The sequence below is a fragment of the Triturus cristatus genome, chromosome 6, assembly GCF_964204655.1.
Source record: "Triturus cristatus chromosome 6, aTriCri1.1, whole genome shotgun sequence".
Lineage (NCBI taxonomy): Eukaryota > Metazoa > Chordata > Amphibia > Caudata > Salamandridae > Triturus > Triturus cristatus.
Window position 1 is genome coordinate 1299554561 of NC_140589.1, and position 18223 is coordinate 1299572783.

An 18223-nucleotide genomic window follows, 5' to 3' on the forward strand; every position below is an offset into this window, starting at 1 on the left:
GCCAAAACGTTATGCCGACGGAGGATCGCTGACTGGGGGTCCCTCACAGAGTTTTTTTTCTGCGTGAGCCATGAACCTTACTAGGGCACAGTTCAATTTTGTGTTCTTAGGATCAAAGCAGGCCAAGACTGCTGCTCTACAAGTTCTAATCTTTTTTGTGTTCCATTGGTGCTTAAGGAGGGCCCGTCTTTTAGTCAGTAAATTTGGGCATAGACATATGATGTGTATAATGTCTTCTTTGTGATCCCCACAAAGTCGGCAGAGATCTCGTCCGTGCTCTCTTTTCCATTTTGGCAAATGAAACATCAAGTTAATGACACCCAATCTCAATTTTAAGAAACTTAGTTTTGTTCGTGCAGCAAAGGGTACAGTTAGGTACTGCTGTGGGATCAACGAGGCATAGGATTGCAGCGTCAGCCATCCGTGACTTCTTTTGGCTAGGCGAGCCTTGTCATCCACTATTGAAAGTCGTTTTGTGCTTGTTTTCGCTAGCTGTTTGAATTCCTTCTGACTTATGGGCATGCTCCAGAGATCGTTTAGGCCTAGAGTTGTTAAGCCTTTTACCAAATAATTGTGACCTGCTTGTGTCGATACTGGCTCACAGGTGGTTGCCTAGACATCCCTCCTTAGATGTCCTTAGTTTGTGGCAGCACACTAGAAAAGACATAGCTCTGGCAAGTGGCTGCTGGCATATTCCAAGTTCCAACCTGATTTGTGCCGGTGATGTTTTGGTTGGTAACTTGAACACTGATCTGTAGATCTTTGAAATTATTTTGTCCAGTTGGCAGCTGTCTAGTCCTTTAAGGACTTCGCTGCCATAGGTTAGGGTAGGGATGATTTTCGCCTGCGCGACCTGTAATGTAGGTGCGAGAGTTGGACCTTGTAGTTTCTTTTGGATTGAGCCAATTGCGAAAGCAAGTGCAGCACCCTTCCTTTTTTGTTCTTCTAAGTGGGATTTGTATTTGTCATTGTTGTTGTATATGACTCCAAGGTACTTGTGGCAGTTAGATTCGACGATGCTTTCCTTATTCAGGGTCCAGGACAGAGTCTTGGCTTTCCCTGGACGAACCGCCAGGATTTTGGTCTTCTTGTTGTTGATCACAAGCTCGTTCTTGTTTGAATATTCAAGAGTGGCGTCCAGGAGCCTTTGCATTCCGATCTTAGTTTTGCTCAGAAGGACCACGTCGTCGGCGTATAAGAGATTTGACAACAACAGGCCGGTTACTTTGGGAGCGTGAAAATTGACCTTATTTAAAGCATCTGGAAGGTCGGATAAAAATAAGTTAAAGAGTGTCGGGGCCAGGACACAGCCCTGTTTTAAGCCTTTTCCCGTTGGAATAGGGCGGGATAATCTTGAGCCGTCCCGACCTTGATCCTGACCCATGTGTCCTGATGTAAAAGCTGTATAGCTCTTAGGAGGTCGGCTGGGATGTTGAGGCTAGACAGCTTCTGCCAGAGCTTTGATCTGTTCACGTTATCGAAGGCCGCTTGGAAGTCGATGAATCCCATATAGAGTGGGCAGGAGCTAAACTTAGCTTGGTCAATCAGACAGGAGAGGGTGATGCTTATGGTAGGCAATGTGTTAGTTAAAAGCTTTTTCACTGATTCTATGTGGTCCCCATCAACCAGTGCATACATGTTTATAAATCAGTTTTTTCTAAATGTCCCTATTAAAAGTTCCAAAATTCAAGCACCAGTTTTTCCTGAAATACCGGGTGAAGCTGCTGCCCTAAAACTATCTCTGTAGCCACCTGGCTACATTTTTGGTGTAAGGGTTGTGCACAGAGAGGACATTTTGAAGAGCATTCCTGTTGGACCTGGCCCTCTCTGCAGGGTCACCCCCAAACATTCTAACCTTATCCTCCCCTTTTTGCTGAATTCATTGTTGCTGGCCTTAGGACTCTGTGCACTTTACCACTGCTAACCAGTACTAAATAGCTTGTACTTGCTCCTTAAACATGGTAGAATTAGCTTATCCCCAACTGGCTTATTTAATTTACTTTTAAGTCCCTAATTAAGTGGCACTACAGGTGACCGGGTTCTGTAAATTAAATGCTACTAGTGGGCCTGCAGCACTGATTCTGCCCCTCACTTACATAGCCCTTTTAAACATCTCTCGGGTCTACCAGTGCAGCTTGTTTGTGCAGTTTTAAACTGCCATTTCGACCTGGCAAATAAACCTTTTGCCATATCCAAACTTTCCTTTTTCATACACAAAAAGTCTCCCCTTGGGTAGGCCCTGGACATCCCAGAGGGCCGGATGCAAGTTATTTAAAAAGATGGACGTGTACTTTTAAGTTTGTTGCTGTAATGAAAAACTCTTATTTTCAGAGCCAGTCTGCCGGCCATATAGAGTGGGACTTTTCTCTAGACATCTACTCGCTCCTCCAGCCAAATTCGTTTTTCACTTCTGCAAGGCTTATCTCTCCCATAGGATAACATTGTAGTAACCTTATTACACTTTAAAAGTGTAATTTCCAAATGAGAACAGGTTACCTCTTCATTTTGGTGCGTCTGAAATGGGAATTTAAAATCCTAACTTATAGTTTAGTCAGATTTTAAATTACAATTTTGAAGTGCCCCTTTTAGAAAGTTGACCTCTTCCTGCCTTAGTCATTTAGTGCCTTTAGCCTGTACCTGGGTCATGACTGGGTGTAGCTGAGAGTTGAGCTTTGTGTATTCCTCATAGACAACCACACACAATAAGGAGTTGAGGTGGGCCTGGATGGGCCATCACAGGCAGGATGCGAGGTAGGAGCTGGGCACAGCCCTACTTACACTTGAATAGGCTGTGTCCTGCCTCCACACATGGGGCTGTCTATCCCCTATTGCTAGTCTGGAGCCAGACAGGGAAGGCAGGATGCCTTGGTCCTGGGACTTTAAAGGGAAACCTCTAGAAGCTTCTCCCCCACTTGAAGACTCAACTGGATATAAATACTGGACCTCAGACACCAACTCTTCAGTACACTTCTAGACCAGTCTGTGGGTACTCCTCTGGGAAGAAGGACTGCCAAGCTGCTATAAGGAATGACACTCTGCTAGACTGCTGCTCTGAAGGAACTGCTGCCCTACTGTGCTGACCTACATTCTTCTTGCCTAGGGAAGAACTGGACCTGTAACTTCATCTTGAACCCAGGACCTCGGAGTCACTCCAAGGACTAGTCTTCTGACATCCTGACCTGAGCCTTACGGACATAAAGGGCTCACCAACCAGCCCCTGAACCCAACTGCAGCGAGTACTTAACCCCCAGGTGGTCCTTCTCAGATCCTGGACCCTTGGTGTGGCTCACAGGCATTGAAATCAAGCTTTTGGGCACTTTGCAACCACAAACGGGCCTGTTCGCACCAAGAATGCACCACTCACACCGAAAATCAACTCTGAGCGTCACCAGCCTGTCTCTTTGCACTGCAGCATTCACAGCTCATTGGGGACTGCCAACGCGAAGTTCCTGTCTGTCTGCGGCGCTCGGCCTGCTCTTTACGCCACACCGACGACCTCTTGCGAAGCTCTCCTTGCTCCTCGCAGCCCCCTCCAATGCGAATGGGACTCTTAGTACAAAACTTGAGAAGGTAAAACTTCAACGTGACTAATCTAGGACTGTATCCAACCTGCGTTCCATTGCAGTTGGCCTGATCTTTTAGTTTGGTGTGAGATCATTTTGTGTGGTGATTTCACTGCTTTACTGTTTGAAGTTTTGTACAAATACTTTACGCTTTGCCTCTAAGTTAAGCCTGACTCCTCTGTGCCTAGCTATAAAGGGGTAGAGCACAGGTTAATTTGGGGTTTGATTGTGCCTTCCGCTGACAATGATTGCGGTTTCTGTGTGACCAGGGCTCACACCCCAGTGAAGCAGTAACCCAATTGCTCACAGCGCCCAAGTCAACATGCGAGCATAGTCTGTGAATTATCTTGTGTTATATTTTTAAAAATGAATGCTTCATGGTCTGGCGTATTGTTTACAGGACCCCATACTATAGATAGGTCATAGGCATTCATAGTATTGGAATTGCTGTGGTGAGTTAAGTGTTACTTTATCGCAGAAGGATTTCTAATGTTATATAGTCTGAGATGGAATCATGATGTACCCATTTAAGCCGCTTTCCATTAGTTGGTAATTTAGATCTGAGCTCTGTAAGCCACTTTAAAAAATGCGTTAATTTTACAGGAGAGTTTGATACAGTTCAAAGTCCATCAACACCAATCAAAGATCTTGATGAGAGGACGTGTAGGACATCTGCATCAAAATCTCGAGGGAGGGGCAGAAAAAATAATCCATCACCCCCGCCGGATAGCGATTTAGAGGTAATTCTTATTTTGAATAACGACTAGGGTGTATTTTGCTTTATTTACAATTACTAGAAGAATTCATAACATTGTCTGTGTGTCTGATATATTAATTATGCATAAGGGAATGAAAATCCCTTATCATATCCATTTTTAATTTCTTTTAAAATGTAGTTTTTTTCTCATTAATTTTTAGAAAGCACAGAATTATTTACACTTTAAATTGTCGTTTGTCGTGCAAACATGCATTTCGTCTCTTCACTCTTTGGATGTATACCTGTTGTGGAAGCTTAGCATTGAATGTCATGATGTACAGTACGAGTTTGAGAGATGCGCTAGCAATTGTGCTCATATTTGTTATGCTATTTGTTATGTTATTTTATATTTATAAAACACATCATATGCCATTTGTCACTTTCTTAATCTATACAGCCAATAATTACATTGTGAGCATCTTTGCAGCAAAAATTACTAAATACAAAAAAGCAAAGCATTGAGAGCTCTTCAGAAGCCAAAGTGGACTTTTTTAGGACTTGCATAAACTGGGAACTTGTTTCCATGTGTCGCTGATTTTTTATTTTTTTTTGCAGAGTTTTATATAGCGCGAACTTGACCCGAATCCAATCAGGTATCAGAGCGCTTTACATAGCACCAGTTACGTTACATGAGGACACACATTCATTTTTTGTTAGGCACGGGGAGATTAAGTGATTTGCCCAGAATCAAGGATGTTCAGCGTCATTACCCAAACTCGAACCCAGTTCCCCAGGTCCGAGGTCGAGTGCCCTAGCCGTTAGGCCAACTGATACATAGGTACTACATTCAGTCTTTAATAGTGTAAACCTCTATCCTGACCCATTTCATTTTTCAAACGACCAACCAAGGTTCTGAATTGCTAAGACCCTCTGCATGTCATGCATTTACATAGTAGCCACAATTTATTTATTGAAAAGCAATTTATTATGCAATTTTATCTTTTTGTGAACATTTTTTTTGTTTTATATAGCTATAAGTACATACATATAGCATTTCACACAGTTATCTATTATTATGACACATGTGGTATTTACAATTTTCACACTATTTCTTATGTAAATGTTTTTAACACTAAATTCACATAAGACAGCTCATAAACGTGCAAAAAAATATATAGAGAAATGATTGTATAAGTCCACCTGTCAACATCTTGAGACCCATTTCAGGGTCGTACTCTTCTTCTTTTTATACTGTATGCTTTGAAGTGGTGTTGTATGAATGAAAGTATGTGTGAGTATGACAGAAGCAATCAATGATTGATGACAATTAGTATGTTTACATATATATTTTTTTGCACGTTTATGAGATGTCTTATGTGAATTTAGTGTTATAAACATTTACAAAAGAAATAGTGTGAAAATTGTAAATACCACATGTGTCATAATTATAGATAACTGTGTGAAATTCTATATGTATGTACTTATAGCTATATAAAACAAAAAATAATGTTCACAAAAAGATAAAATTGCATAATAAATTGCTTTTCAATAAATAAATTGTGGCTAGTATGTAAATGCATGACATGCAGAGGGTCTTGGTTGGTTGTTTGAAAAATTAAATAGGTCAGGATAGAGGTTTACACTATTATTTATTCTTTCATTACTTCCTCCTCTAGGACCTCAAAGTATCTTAGGGAGTGCCTTCTTTCTTCCTTACTACATTCAGTCTTTGAGTGAAATAGAGCTGGCCACAGGTTCTCAGTAGTCCCCCTCTGTACCAGTGCAGAAGAAGTCATAATGGAAACAGAATTGTCCTTTCCCCTCACCTGATAGTTTCTCTTGTTAAAAGTATGTTCTTCCATCTGAAATTTCTCACTGAAATTTTCCAGTTGCTGAGACTTCAGGGTCTTGTATTGCCATTCCTTGCATTGGCATGTTCCAAACTGCCTATGGCAACAGTGTGATCCTCAGGGTACCAGAGTGCCTTATCCGCTGTTTTCAGCTTCTGCAGAGTCCAGACGTTTGAGTACTTTTTCATCTTCAGCATCGGAACCATATCTACCATACTTCATTCACTATCCCCCGCAGCAAGCAGAGTAGAATGCAAGACACTGTGCACAATGCATCAAACATTATATCGGTGGGTACCATATTCCTTTTGGTATGCCACTTATCAACAATTGCCCTGATTCTTCCATCTTTATGTAGAACCACTAATATCAAAACCTTATTTAAAAAAGCATTAATTACATACTAGCATTTGAAAACCTGGTGGTACTTCACCATGTTAACACAGGACTGAGTGTGATTTCAATAGTCGGCAGAGCTGAATGGAGGAATAATAATTGTAATGCGCACATCTACTCAAAGAGTGTCCCGGCACGAACCCAAGAGAGGAAGAGCAGGGAAAAGGCTCAGCAAGAAAGGAGAGAGAATCAGTTCAAGATGAAGGTTTTGGGTCTCTTGTATTGCACAAACCCAGCCAAAAGGCTCCGAAGCAGAGCACAGGGTCAAAGGCAAGCATAGAGGTAGGAGAGGTAGTTAGCTTCTGAGAGCAGATCCATTCATGTATATTAAGTTGTTTTTTGTTATCTTTTTTGTGGCAAATCAAAGAGAATAGCCTCTCCTTATCAATTAAATGTGCATATAGGTTTATCCCTCTCTCTATAGATAGATAGATAGATAGATAGATAGATAGATAGATAGATAGATAGATAGATAGATATCAATACTCACTGCTTTCTCTACCCAGGTGTTGGCCTTAAGTTATAAGAGCCTTGAAAAATAAAGAAGGTTCAATTCGACCTTACTGTTGTTGGGGTAATGGCTGGGAAGGTAAGCATGCCTTCCTGTTCTCAATAGTATTCATCCTCGTGCATTTTTACTCCATGCATAATATCATGTTGTAGTCAAACGGAACGATTGACATTAACGTATTTGGTATTTTATGTTTGGTTTTGAGTTTTGCATTCTAACTTGCTAATTCCTTCAATTTTCAGCGAGTGTTTGTGTGGGATTTAGACGAAACAATCATCATTTTCCATTCGTTGCTCACAGGATCTTATGCACAGAAGTATGGCAAGGTAGGCAAGTTGTATTTAAAATATTTTGCCTATATGTAAAGATTGGATTTTCAATAGAAGTACTTTTATTGAATGAAAATGTAATTTAGTTATATGTGAATGTAAGGAATGGATAATTTGAAATAGCAACCCCCGATTATAAATGTTCATCAAACTTTGGAGATGTTGAAAACTACAGCAACTATTTTTAAATGTTTTTACGCATATCAGTGCAACCATTTGGTATATGGAAATGATAAATGATAGTAGCATAAGTTGTAAGTAAGGCACACCCTCCTCCATCTCGAGTGCCGACACTCATTCACTTTTAACTGATTATGTGGTACTTTTGCACGGGGCTGAGGTGTTTTCTTATTTACATTTTTCTTTGTCCTTAAAAAGTTTGTCAAAAGTCAAACCTTTGTTACTGTCTAAGCTGCCCAATCGGAGTATATTTACTTTTCTAAAGTTCTCAGGCAACTGGAGAGTAGTGTAAGAAGCATTGTATGTAATATTGGATTAAAAAAATGGTAAACCTACTTTTCATTTTCATGAATAAATTGTCGCCTACAATTTAAAGTTCATTAACACTTACACTGTATTGCCCTATGGAACAGAATAGTGAAGCCTTTTAAGGCAGATAACAACTACGCCTCTAGGCTTGGCACAAAAGGCCCATGTGTATGTCTTTTGCTCCAGTTGTCTCTTTAGGCACTTCTAATTGGTGACTACAAAAAACAGCTTAATGTTTCAAAAGATCTACAGATTTCAAGGTTTTCAAACATTATTAGTATTCCTAAGACCCTTTTACTCCTGGAAATGCCTAAGCTTTTTTAGATATTGGCTTTGTCAATGCCTTTTGCAGACGCTCTGCAACATCAGCAAAAATAAAAGGTATGAAAGGAGTTCACATATGTGTTATGGTGCTATAACAGCTCAGCGTGATGTTGTAAATGCACTGACAGCATGAAGCGGTGGCTATTTTATGTTTTATCTTTTTATTATCCAGTACAAGATGTCAGACGCCACTTAGAGCGATAAATAAAAATATTTTAAACGTGTGCAAGCTCATTAAGAAAATGGAGCTGCCTTAGAGCAAATGCCATTAACAAGACCTCCTAAAAAAATTGCCAATTTTTTTTAAAACGACAATAGGAAGAGTGGAGATCAAGTTAATGTGGGGGTAGCAACAGGAAGTGTGCAAAGGAGTAACGCAGGAGCTTAAGGCAGACGGGAATTAAAAAAAAGCCATAAAAATGCAGAGTTTCAACAAGCAGTAAACTAGCTGGAGGTGGGGCTAGGAAGAGCAACACAGAATTAGTGGGGACGTTTATTTGAGTGGGATAGCAGCAGACAAATGAGAGATCAAGAAAACTCGTACAATCTTGTCCAGTACTGACAGAAAAAGTAAAAAGTAGTTACATGAATATGAGCATGTGATACTAGTCATCCAGTCAACAAGGTAGTAAAGAAACTCTGCTCCAGTGGAGGGACCAACACAAGAAGAGGAAGGAAATTCATAGAATAAGAAGCAAGCAAGAGAAAGAAGAAAGTTAACTAATGGAAAGCGATAGGCTGGCACAAAGTCCACTGTAAGTTTTGGTATGGTGCACAATAGGTTTTTTCAACAAGAGACAGTATAAAAGCTGTCTGTAGATGAGACCTACATTTTAAGTAGGAATTACATTTTTTTAAAGTAGGAATTATGTGGACTGTTGTCTGACAGTAAACAGTTTATACAGGTATTATATTTAAAAGAAAGCAAAGACATTGAATTTGAATATTTTCTCTTTAACAAAAGAATATCTAGTTCAAGTAGGTATGTACCATGAGGAATTTTACTCCATCTATTCACCTTGAAGTGACTGCATTTTTTTTTAACCTGAAATATAAATGTATTTGTGCTTCAAATAGTGCTACTCCGCCTTGAATGTTTTCAGAGCACTTTAAACAGAAGAGAACTTCTGGTTTCCGAGACACATCAATTACAAGTAAAGAATTCTCAAAAAAGGAAGGAGGGAAAATTGTGGATAGGGCAGATCAGAGGAGGAAGAGAGACTCAAAATGAGATATTTGGAATTGAAGAAACCAATCATCACAGAAGGAAAAGTTTTTGGGAAGGATGTAAGAAAATTACAATTGTCTACTTGTAAGAAGCTGAGGAAGGGGATTATTTGTATTATTTCTTGCAGAAGGAAACATGATAAACTGTAGCACCTGTTACTTCTAGCTATTAAATATCTGAACTAGTAAAGGGCATTTTCTCAAGAGGTGAAAAAACTGGGCCCCCGTTGCCGCCCTTAGAAGAGGCTTAATATTCGTGAGCGCTTACTGGAGTTGTTACTGGAGTTATTGGTAAGATCATCCAGTGGCCCTGTATGTTCCTTTCAGACCTTAATTCTACAAATCTTAAAATGCCTATATTAATATTCAGAATTGACTATTCTGCATTTAGACCTAACTATATTTTACAAAACTGTTGATGAAAATGGTTAATGCCTGTTTTTAAATTGTTATTTGATGTATATTTTTACTGTATTTTTCATTAATGCAAATAAAATGTACCTGTCACGAACGTAAACTGAATAAGTAAGATGTTTTCTTAATGGCAAATGGTTCTCTGCATTTCATTTGTTGCAAATTACTGAAAACGTGTTAATTTGTAGATAAACAGTAAATTAAAAAATTATGTCGTACAAGCTGATTTTATTTTACTGAATTAGATGAATTGGAGAGGGCATATTAAATGTTTAGATCAGACTGTAGTTGACTGAAAAATATTTGTTAGATTTCCGAAATGTAAACATTTCCCATTACATCTTTTATTTATCCACAGTCCAGCAAATATGAATCACTCTGCACGAATTTCTCTTTTAGCAAATATTTTGCCAAGAATCCAGGCTTGTAACAAACACTATTGGGTTAATTTGAGAAGCATGTGTACACTTTGAGAGTGCAGCCACTTTGGACCTTATTTCGAGTTTGACGGAAGGGATATTCCGTCAAAATGCAATGGCTATCCTGTCCATTGTTTTATAAATGTTATAGACTACTACACGTGTAATACCGCAGACGGGACATCCACCACATTTGTGACAGAGTTTCCCATCTGCCAAACTCTAAATGAGACCCTTTGTGTATCTTTGAGACTTCACAGTCCGCTTACTCAACACGAGTGAGGCATGATACACCTGATGTAATGATATGGGTATCGTGTTTGGATGAAGATATGAGTTTTCTCCATCACGTGCAGCTGTAGGCAGGACTTCATACAGTGGCGCTATGATGTTAGATTGATTAGCGAAGATGATGTTATATATTTCTATTGATACTTATTGTCAATAAGACCTTTAAACTTAAAGAGGGTGTGAGAAGTCCTCCTGCATTTAAACTCTTAAACTGATGTCCGTTCTACCACGTATCGCAAACATGAGGGCTGGAAAACATGTGTGACCTTAAAACGCTGCTGATGCTACCAGTGCTTAATATGTGTTTTAAAAATCGAGCACAGAAGTCAACGGTTATTCTTTGGAAGACTCCACCACGCCAGCATTATCAGGATTATGAAGACCAAGGTTGCCTAATTTTGATTCCTCTTTAATGTGCCCTCTTACAGTTCCGGTCTCTTTATCTCTCTCCTACAAGTTCACCCCTGCTATCCCCATGTATAACTTTCTATCTTTATCTTCTTTCTTCCTACTCTCTTGTTCTGGTTTAAATTCTGATCAAGAGCAATAAGTATGGCCCCTGTAAATTAAAGCAGATGCTCACCACCATCCACTGATTAAGTGATTGATGATACCAGCACATATCTTAGACTGTATGATGAGATACTGTTGGAGTACCAAACAACTAAATGTAACCCTTCGTACGATGAGCCATATTTATTTTATAAATGAAAGCCAGCAATCACAAAACTGTTTTCCTAATGGATCACTGCAATGCATGTATTTTTGTAGTTCCATCACACCTCTATCATCCAGTGCTGTAAATCAACACCCAGGATTGAGACCAGAGTTAGTTCAGGTTGTTTCTGAGTGTCTAACAGCATTTGTTATTGTTGGTGCGGTTGGTTGCACAGATAATTTGTTATTCTCAAGCAAATCAACATATTCACAAGTTCTAGCTGCTAAGAAGTGAATTTGTGAGCACGCCCCCTAAGACAGCACTAGTCAAACTTTGTCTGCCTATTTGATGGTGCGTCTTCAATCCTTCATTCCAAGAATAGAGGGCTTGAATTGGATTTGAAAAGTATTAGTTTGCATAACAAAATACATGCTCAAACTACAAATAGAGTTGTCCAACACTTGAATTTGTTAAAAAAAAATATCTACAGGGACCCAAGTTTTTCTTTGGAGTTATTGGCACTAACAAGTGCTGGTGCCCTCCGCCAGCAGCCACCAACACAAATTAAGCACTGTTTCCAGGACAACCTAAGGGGATTTCTGTCATAAACAAACATAAATATAATTTATATATTTTCCATTGTCAATTATGAAAAGACTACAGTGGGACAACCGTAGGCATACAGGGTTAAATTGTAGCACTTTGACCTGAAAACGATTTGAACTCCATGTATCCATTCTAGCAGAATATTGTTATTGAAGTTGGGTTGCAGCTGTAGAATAATTGTTGAATGATTCAGTCTATTTTGTGTAATTCATTTATCGATTCATGACAAGTTTTTACAACTTATTTTTAAGGACCCCCCAATGGCAGTGACTCTTGGACTTCGGATGGAAGAAATGATTTTCAACCTTGCAGATACGCACTTATTTTTTAACGATTTAGAGGTAAGCAAACGCATCTAGCATATTTTATTTTCAATAGAGCCTGATGGGCGAAGGTGACTGGCAACAACAGGTTCTTCAGATGCAAAGTGAAATACCGGCACTTTAGCCAAATTTACCAAATTTGTTCCTCGCTGTGTGTTAATCCACTTTTAGTTTGCTGAGTCACCATTTGTTCAGAGTCTCCTAGCAGTCCAGTGTTGCGTGACCTCCCTTACACTCACAGAAAATGTTTTCTGGCATAAACATTAGGCCTCCCATTAAATTACATCATACATCGAGAAACCTAAAGAAACTCTATTCCCTAGCTGTATAGAATAATGTTGTATGTTTTCAGGTAGCTCAGGTCAATTTCCTGCAAGTGTCCTTTGATGTCCAGTGGTTTGGGTCCTAGGGGAAACATACAGCCAGCCTGATTCAGATTTCGGTGTAACAACCAATCTTTTTAGTTCTGCAACTGATGCTAAATACAAAGAAGCCACCAGCTGGATTTCCTCTCTCATAAGGCAAGTAGGGTGGATGAAATTAAGCCGGTGGAATTTAGTATAGATTTCCTCAAGAAATTGTAGGCTTTTCAGTTACCACCAAACTCTGAATCAGGCACTGAGGGTCGGATGTACAAAAAGCTCTTTTTTGGTTGGAGCCACTGCGATTCGCAAACTTACAGGGCCTGCACCTGCAAAGGAGCTGGTCGTATTGAGCAAAAGTCCTTTTATGAGTCTAAAACTGCCTTTAAAGTCGTAAAAGGACTTAGGCGATACTTTTCAAATCACAAGTAGAAAGGGGCATTATAGGTGTCTCACCCTCCTATTTCAGATTAGGAGAGGAATGTATCAATGGTTTGTGACCGCAGTTGCAAACCATGTGTTACCCACTCATAAGCTGGAGTGGTACCTTATTTACAAATTGGAAGAAATATGGGCTGGTTAAAAAAAAAATCCCATTTGGGACTGACAGCCACGGAAGGTGGTCTGCTGTTCTTGCAGGCCACCATCCCAGTGTTAGGAGCCAATCACGGGGGTCTCAAATATCAACCTGCCTAAAGATTCATTTGCTAGGTTGTCCTGTGACTACAGGTTTTGTGATGCAACTTGTTAGTACTTAAAACGTATTGCAAAAGTAAAGCCTGGTCTTAAAAAGTCAATGCACAATTTGCAACCTTTGTTCATCCTGAATTTTAAGTCCCAGAGATCATGGGGGAGTTCATTCCAGAATTTGGAAGGTAGTTAGGTGAAGGAGCATCCACCTACCTGCAAGCAAGCAAACTGATATCTCCATCAGTTTATCTCCGGAAGGTCTCAAGGGATCAAAATCTAAGTATCCTTGAAATAGCCTTTGAAGGTGGATAGGAGCCTTTTGCTTGAAGCTAAGTAAGTGATACCTTGAACCTGATTCTTTTGTTGATAGGTAGCCAGTGTAATATTTTAAGATGGGCAGAAAAGGGTTGCCTATGAGCAAGCTTGAGAATACGTTTAGATTCAGAGTTTTGGATATTTTAGTGTCTGTTTCTTAAATTCTTGTGAAGCACAAAGCAGAATGAGTTACAGTAATCTAGTGTTACTGTTGTCAAGGCATTGATCACAGTTTTTCTTGTGGAAGTTGGAAGAACCTCCAGTGTTTTGCCAAGTGCTCTCACTAAAGTAAGTAGTAAAGAATTTAGCAGGAGTATGCAGCAATCTAATTTCAGATGGCTGCCACAGTGCATGACACATAGAGATGGGCTGTCCAAAAATGTAGATTTGCATTTTCTCTGCTTTCATTTTAAGGCACTTGTCATTTATCCACTTCCGACTGCAATCATGCAGTCTTTGAATTTATCTTGGGTCATGCTGGTTTTCTTAGAGATGAAGACTACTAACTCGGAAAGAGGTTATGCAGGAGCTGAAAGGGTCTAATAGGGTCATCATCATGGCCATGTAGTTATTAAAAATATAGAGCGCAATGATGACCCCTGGGAAACTCTATATTTGTGCTGTGTGGGGGAAGATGTGTGAGGAGGCACAGCTATTTAACAAGAACGGTTAGACAAAATAGAGAGGAATCATTTTAGGACTGGACCAAAGATGCATATTCTAGGAAATCTGCTTTTTCTGTGTGATCACCCTGGATCTTTTATTACCTTGGGCTGGACACTATTTTTTGTTGGCTTTAGAATTCTGTTTGCTTTATCCCACTATCCAGTAGTAAAGTGCTGTGCTCCCCTTTTTAATATGGTTGAATTGACATATTCCTAATTGGTATATTTTACTCACCGATAAGACCCTAGTTTATGGAACAATGTGTATCCAGGGCCTGGTCATTAAATGCCACTAAAAGACTGCAGCACCTATTGTGCCATCTACTAGAGTGGAAATCAGACATGGCTTCAGGCCTACAACTGTAGCCTTAATGTAACGGTGGAAAGCGTACACTGCAACCTGTGAGAGTAAACCCCTTTGGACAGGTATAAACTTCATTTTAAGTATCAATAAGTCATCCATATGGTAGGCCTTGTAGCCAAGAAGGCAGGGTGCAAGGTATTTAAAGGTAGGATGTGTAGAAAATTTAAAGTTAGCATGTCCTTACAATGAAAAGCACACAAAATATTTTTTTACTGTAGGAAGCCTGGCTGTCCCATAGAGAAACATTGAGATGCAATATTAAATACTAATACTGTATATCAGGAAAGTGACCAGCTGGAAAAATAATTAAACCACTAATTTTAATAGTTATTAAAGATCCAATTCAATGGTGAAGTCAAATTTTCTATAAATATTAAGGAAAGGTAAGGTAACTTTTAGAAAGTTTCCTTTTCCCTGCCCCAGGTTCCTGGTGGCTAATTTGGCTCTTTCAACCAGTAATTAGCCTTCAATAATTGTGAATTGGTGTGAAATGCCTCACAGGATTAAGCAATAGGCTAACCAAATTGTGCAGAGCTGACTCCTCTGAACTCTACCGAATATGCGGGGGCTGTGGGCATCCTCTTTTACACTACAGTGTCAAATCCTGCTTGACTGGTTTGCTGAGCTCACATATAACACTTGGGGCACACTTGAAAAGGGAGCGACCAGGATGCCACAACAGGTCTTGTGGATCCACTGTCTGGTTGCTAGCACTTCCAAGCACACACTTCAGAATACTTCCTGGACCTGCGGAAGATCAGAAGAGTTCTGAACCTGCTGTTTAGGACCCCAGAGTAGCCCTGAAGGACTGGACCTGTGCCCTCTTGTACCCAGGAAAAGAAGTGGACTCTAGCAGTCATTAGGTTTGCCTCCTGTTCAGGCTACAGTCATACAACAAGCTACAAGAGGCCTTTTTCTGGAAGTACCCAGCTAAACAGTGGTAATTTGACCTGGGCTGAGCCCTCGTGTCAGCCTCTGCCTGACACCCTGTGAGTCTCTAAGTGCCTCCTCTTAAGTTCTGCGAGCTATAGAAACTTTAAAAACATACTCCTGTCATGGATTGGAACTTAAAGGACTAAGTCAGAAGATTTGATCTTTGACCAGGACATACCTGGTTGGTGTATCTGACCTGCACTCCATCATGGTCAGCCTAAAATTGTGTCTAGGTCCCTGTCTACAGAGTCCAGTGACTGTCATTGGAGCTTTGTACTTTTTGGTACCATTTCTACTTAAAACTTTAAAAAATCATATCTCTGGTTTACCTTTTTGAATGTTTTGTCATTTTGGTCTCATTTTCTTTATTACATTTTACTTCATTTTTCTCCTTCAATACATGATTTTTATTGTTTTGCATTTTAACTTTATTACTGTTTGGTACTGCATAAATACTCTACACTGAACCATAGCTACCAGGGGACTAAACTCAGGTTAATTTAGTGACTTTGAGAGTTCACCCTGACAAGGTTTGTGATTGTTCCTTTTTGTGGGTAGTCGCCCACCCTCAAATAATCAGATTCCTTGCACCTATGTTAAATAGTCTGGCAATCAGAATTGGATGAGAAATCATATTTAACACTGCAGATAAGTCCAGGATCATCAATGCAGCGGAGTCACCTCATTCTAGGATGTTACTCGTGTGTTCTGAGACTGCTAAAAGAGCATGCTGGGTATTGTGTAGTGGTGTAAAGCCAGATTGAGTTTGATTCAACAAGTAGTGTGTTTTCCAAGTAAACAGACATTTGTGCATTAATAGCTTTTTCTAGTATGTTTTGAGACTATGGGAAGCAAAGTGATTGATCTACAGCTGGCTAGCCCAGAAAGATCCACTGTTTTTATTTTTTTTTAGTTGGGTAACTCCCCTACGCTTTTTTCCAAATTTCTGGCACAATAGCTGTGGAAAAAAAGCATTGAACAATTTGCATGAATACTGGGCCAATTAGATCTAGGTCGATGACATAGATGTAAGGGGCACATGAATCTGAAGTAGAGCTTGGTTTGCATAGTTTAATGGCTACTCAGGTCTTGCACTCCAAAATAGCATACAAGTTAAAGAGAGATCTACAGATAGAAGTAGAAGACCGTGACTCAAGGGAGGTAATGGTATTCATGGAAGGTTGTTTGTGGTGGTAGTTACAATTCGTAGAGATTTTGCCACAAAAGAAAGAAGAAATACCTTCACAAAGAGCTTTAGTGGAGGAAATGTTCTGGGCTTCAGCTAGAGGCAGTAGAAAGGTTTAATGATCGAGAAAATTGTTCTTGTGTCATTATTAGCAGAATTGATTTTGCTCACAGAGTGTGTGGCACCAAATTCCCAAAGGAGGCATTTACGTCCAAGCGATAGGTAGCTTCAGCATCCAGGGGACAGTAGGTGACAGTTGATATGTGCCCACAAAGAGTTATTGGCAAAGGGCTCAGGTCTGCAACAAGATGGTAAGTGGTGTTTTTATACCAGCCCATCAAGAGTTTATCTCTCGGCCCTTTGGAAAAAGGGACCTTACTTAAAATAAGCTGGAATGGGACCACGGAATGGCCCGAGCAGAGTAGTGGTAAAGGGGAGGAAACTGAGAGATTGGGTATGTTAGAGAAAATAAGGCCCAGAGCATGAACAGGTGGAGGTGTCTAGTAGTTGGGAGAGGTTAAGAGGCCTAAAGTTATCTGTTAACATCTGCAGCGCTGTTCTCATTAATAGTAAAATCACCTAGGCTGAAGAAAATAGTGTTATGTAAGACAAAAGTAGCCAGCGTGTCTGCACTAGCATTGATAAGGTACCCTGGGTAGCATGTGGGGAGAGGCTTATCTCAAGACATTGCGCCACCTGAAAGATGGCACACTGTCAGTGTGCCCTCTGATAGCAGTCCTCTGGAAAGGGGAAATCGGGTCGTATGGACCCCCCTAGACATCCCCTTGCAGGCGGGTGCAGTCACTCACTGTTCCCGCCTGCAAGCGGATCTCAAATCCCCCGTAAAAGTGCAGGTGGTTTGCTGCCTACACAGTGAAACACAGAGCGGCTTTGAAGCAGCCGCTCTGTATTTCACTTGAATGCACTGTCCCGAGTTTGCGGCTGCCCTGGAGGCAGCTCATTCAATGTAAAACGGCACACTGTCCTTGTTAGCACCGAGCGTACCTTTTGTGTCAATCAGGGAAATGCGAAGCACTGCATAATACGGCCCCAGATAGACAGAAAATTACATTTTAAGTCTGTTGCCTATTTGTCAAAGCATTAAAGGGAGTGGCCCCATGTTTGTTAAGAGCTCAACTACTTAAATATCTCTGTGGGAGAACTCTTTGATTTGCTTTTGCCAATTATTTGTTGGTACCCAATTCTAGAAAACAAAGTCTTAAGGGCGTAGATTCTCTACATTGACTCCAGAGTGGATATGCGCAATCACAGAACTTGCTCCCTTCAGGAAAGCCAAAGACTAGGTTTTTTAAACAGGATTTTGATAATTAGACTAATTTCTTCAAGTTTATTGCTACCTCCCTAACTTGATAGCCTCAAGAGACTCTCGGATGAATGTTGCGCTTTATAAATGCTCCACAACATAACATGAATCAATAAACTTGAATATGTTGAAGTTATATTTAGGTAACAAATGTGCATAAATGAGGAAAATGTAAGGCAGTTACTGCAGGGCGATGTCGTCCTCCTATGCATGAAAATGAGAGACACTATACATAGGTGACAGTTAGTAGACCCTCTTAGGCATAGGGCGACCAACCGTCCATAAAT

At 40.1% G+C, this 18223-nt stretch overlaps 1 protein-coding gene across 15 annotated transcripts in view; it reads left to right on the plus strand.

Moving 5' to 3' along the window:
* The window catches only part of EYA4 (EYA transcriptional coactivator and phosphatase 4), a 671943-nt gene that overhangs the window by 593602 nt on the left and 60118 nt on the right, over positions 1–18223 (plus strand). For all 15 annotated transcript variants that reach the window (XM_085612271.1, XM_085612267.1, XM_085612263.1 and 12 more), the window contains 3 exons: positions 4167–4303; positions 7260–7343; positions 12026–12115. In XM_085612271.1, coding sequence (XP_085468397.1) covers positions 4167–4303; positions 7260–7343; positions 12026–12115 — 311 coding nt within the window. The remainder of the gene's footprint in view (positions 1–4166; positions 4304–7259; positions 7344–12025; positions 12116–18223) is intronic.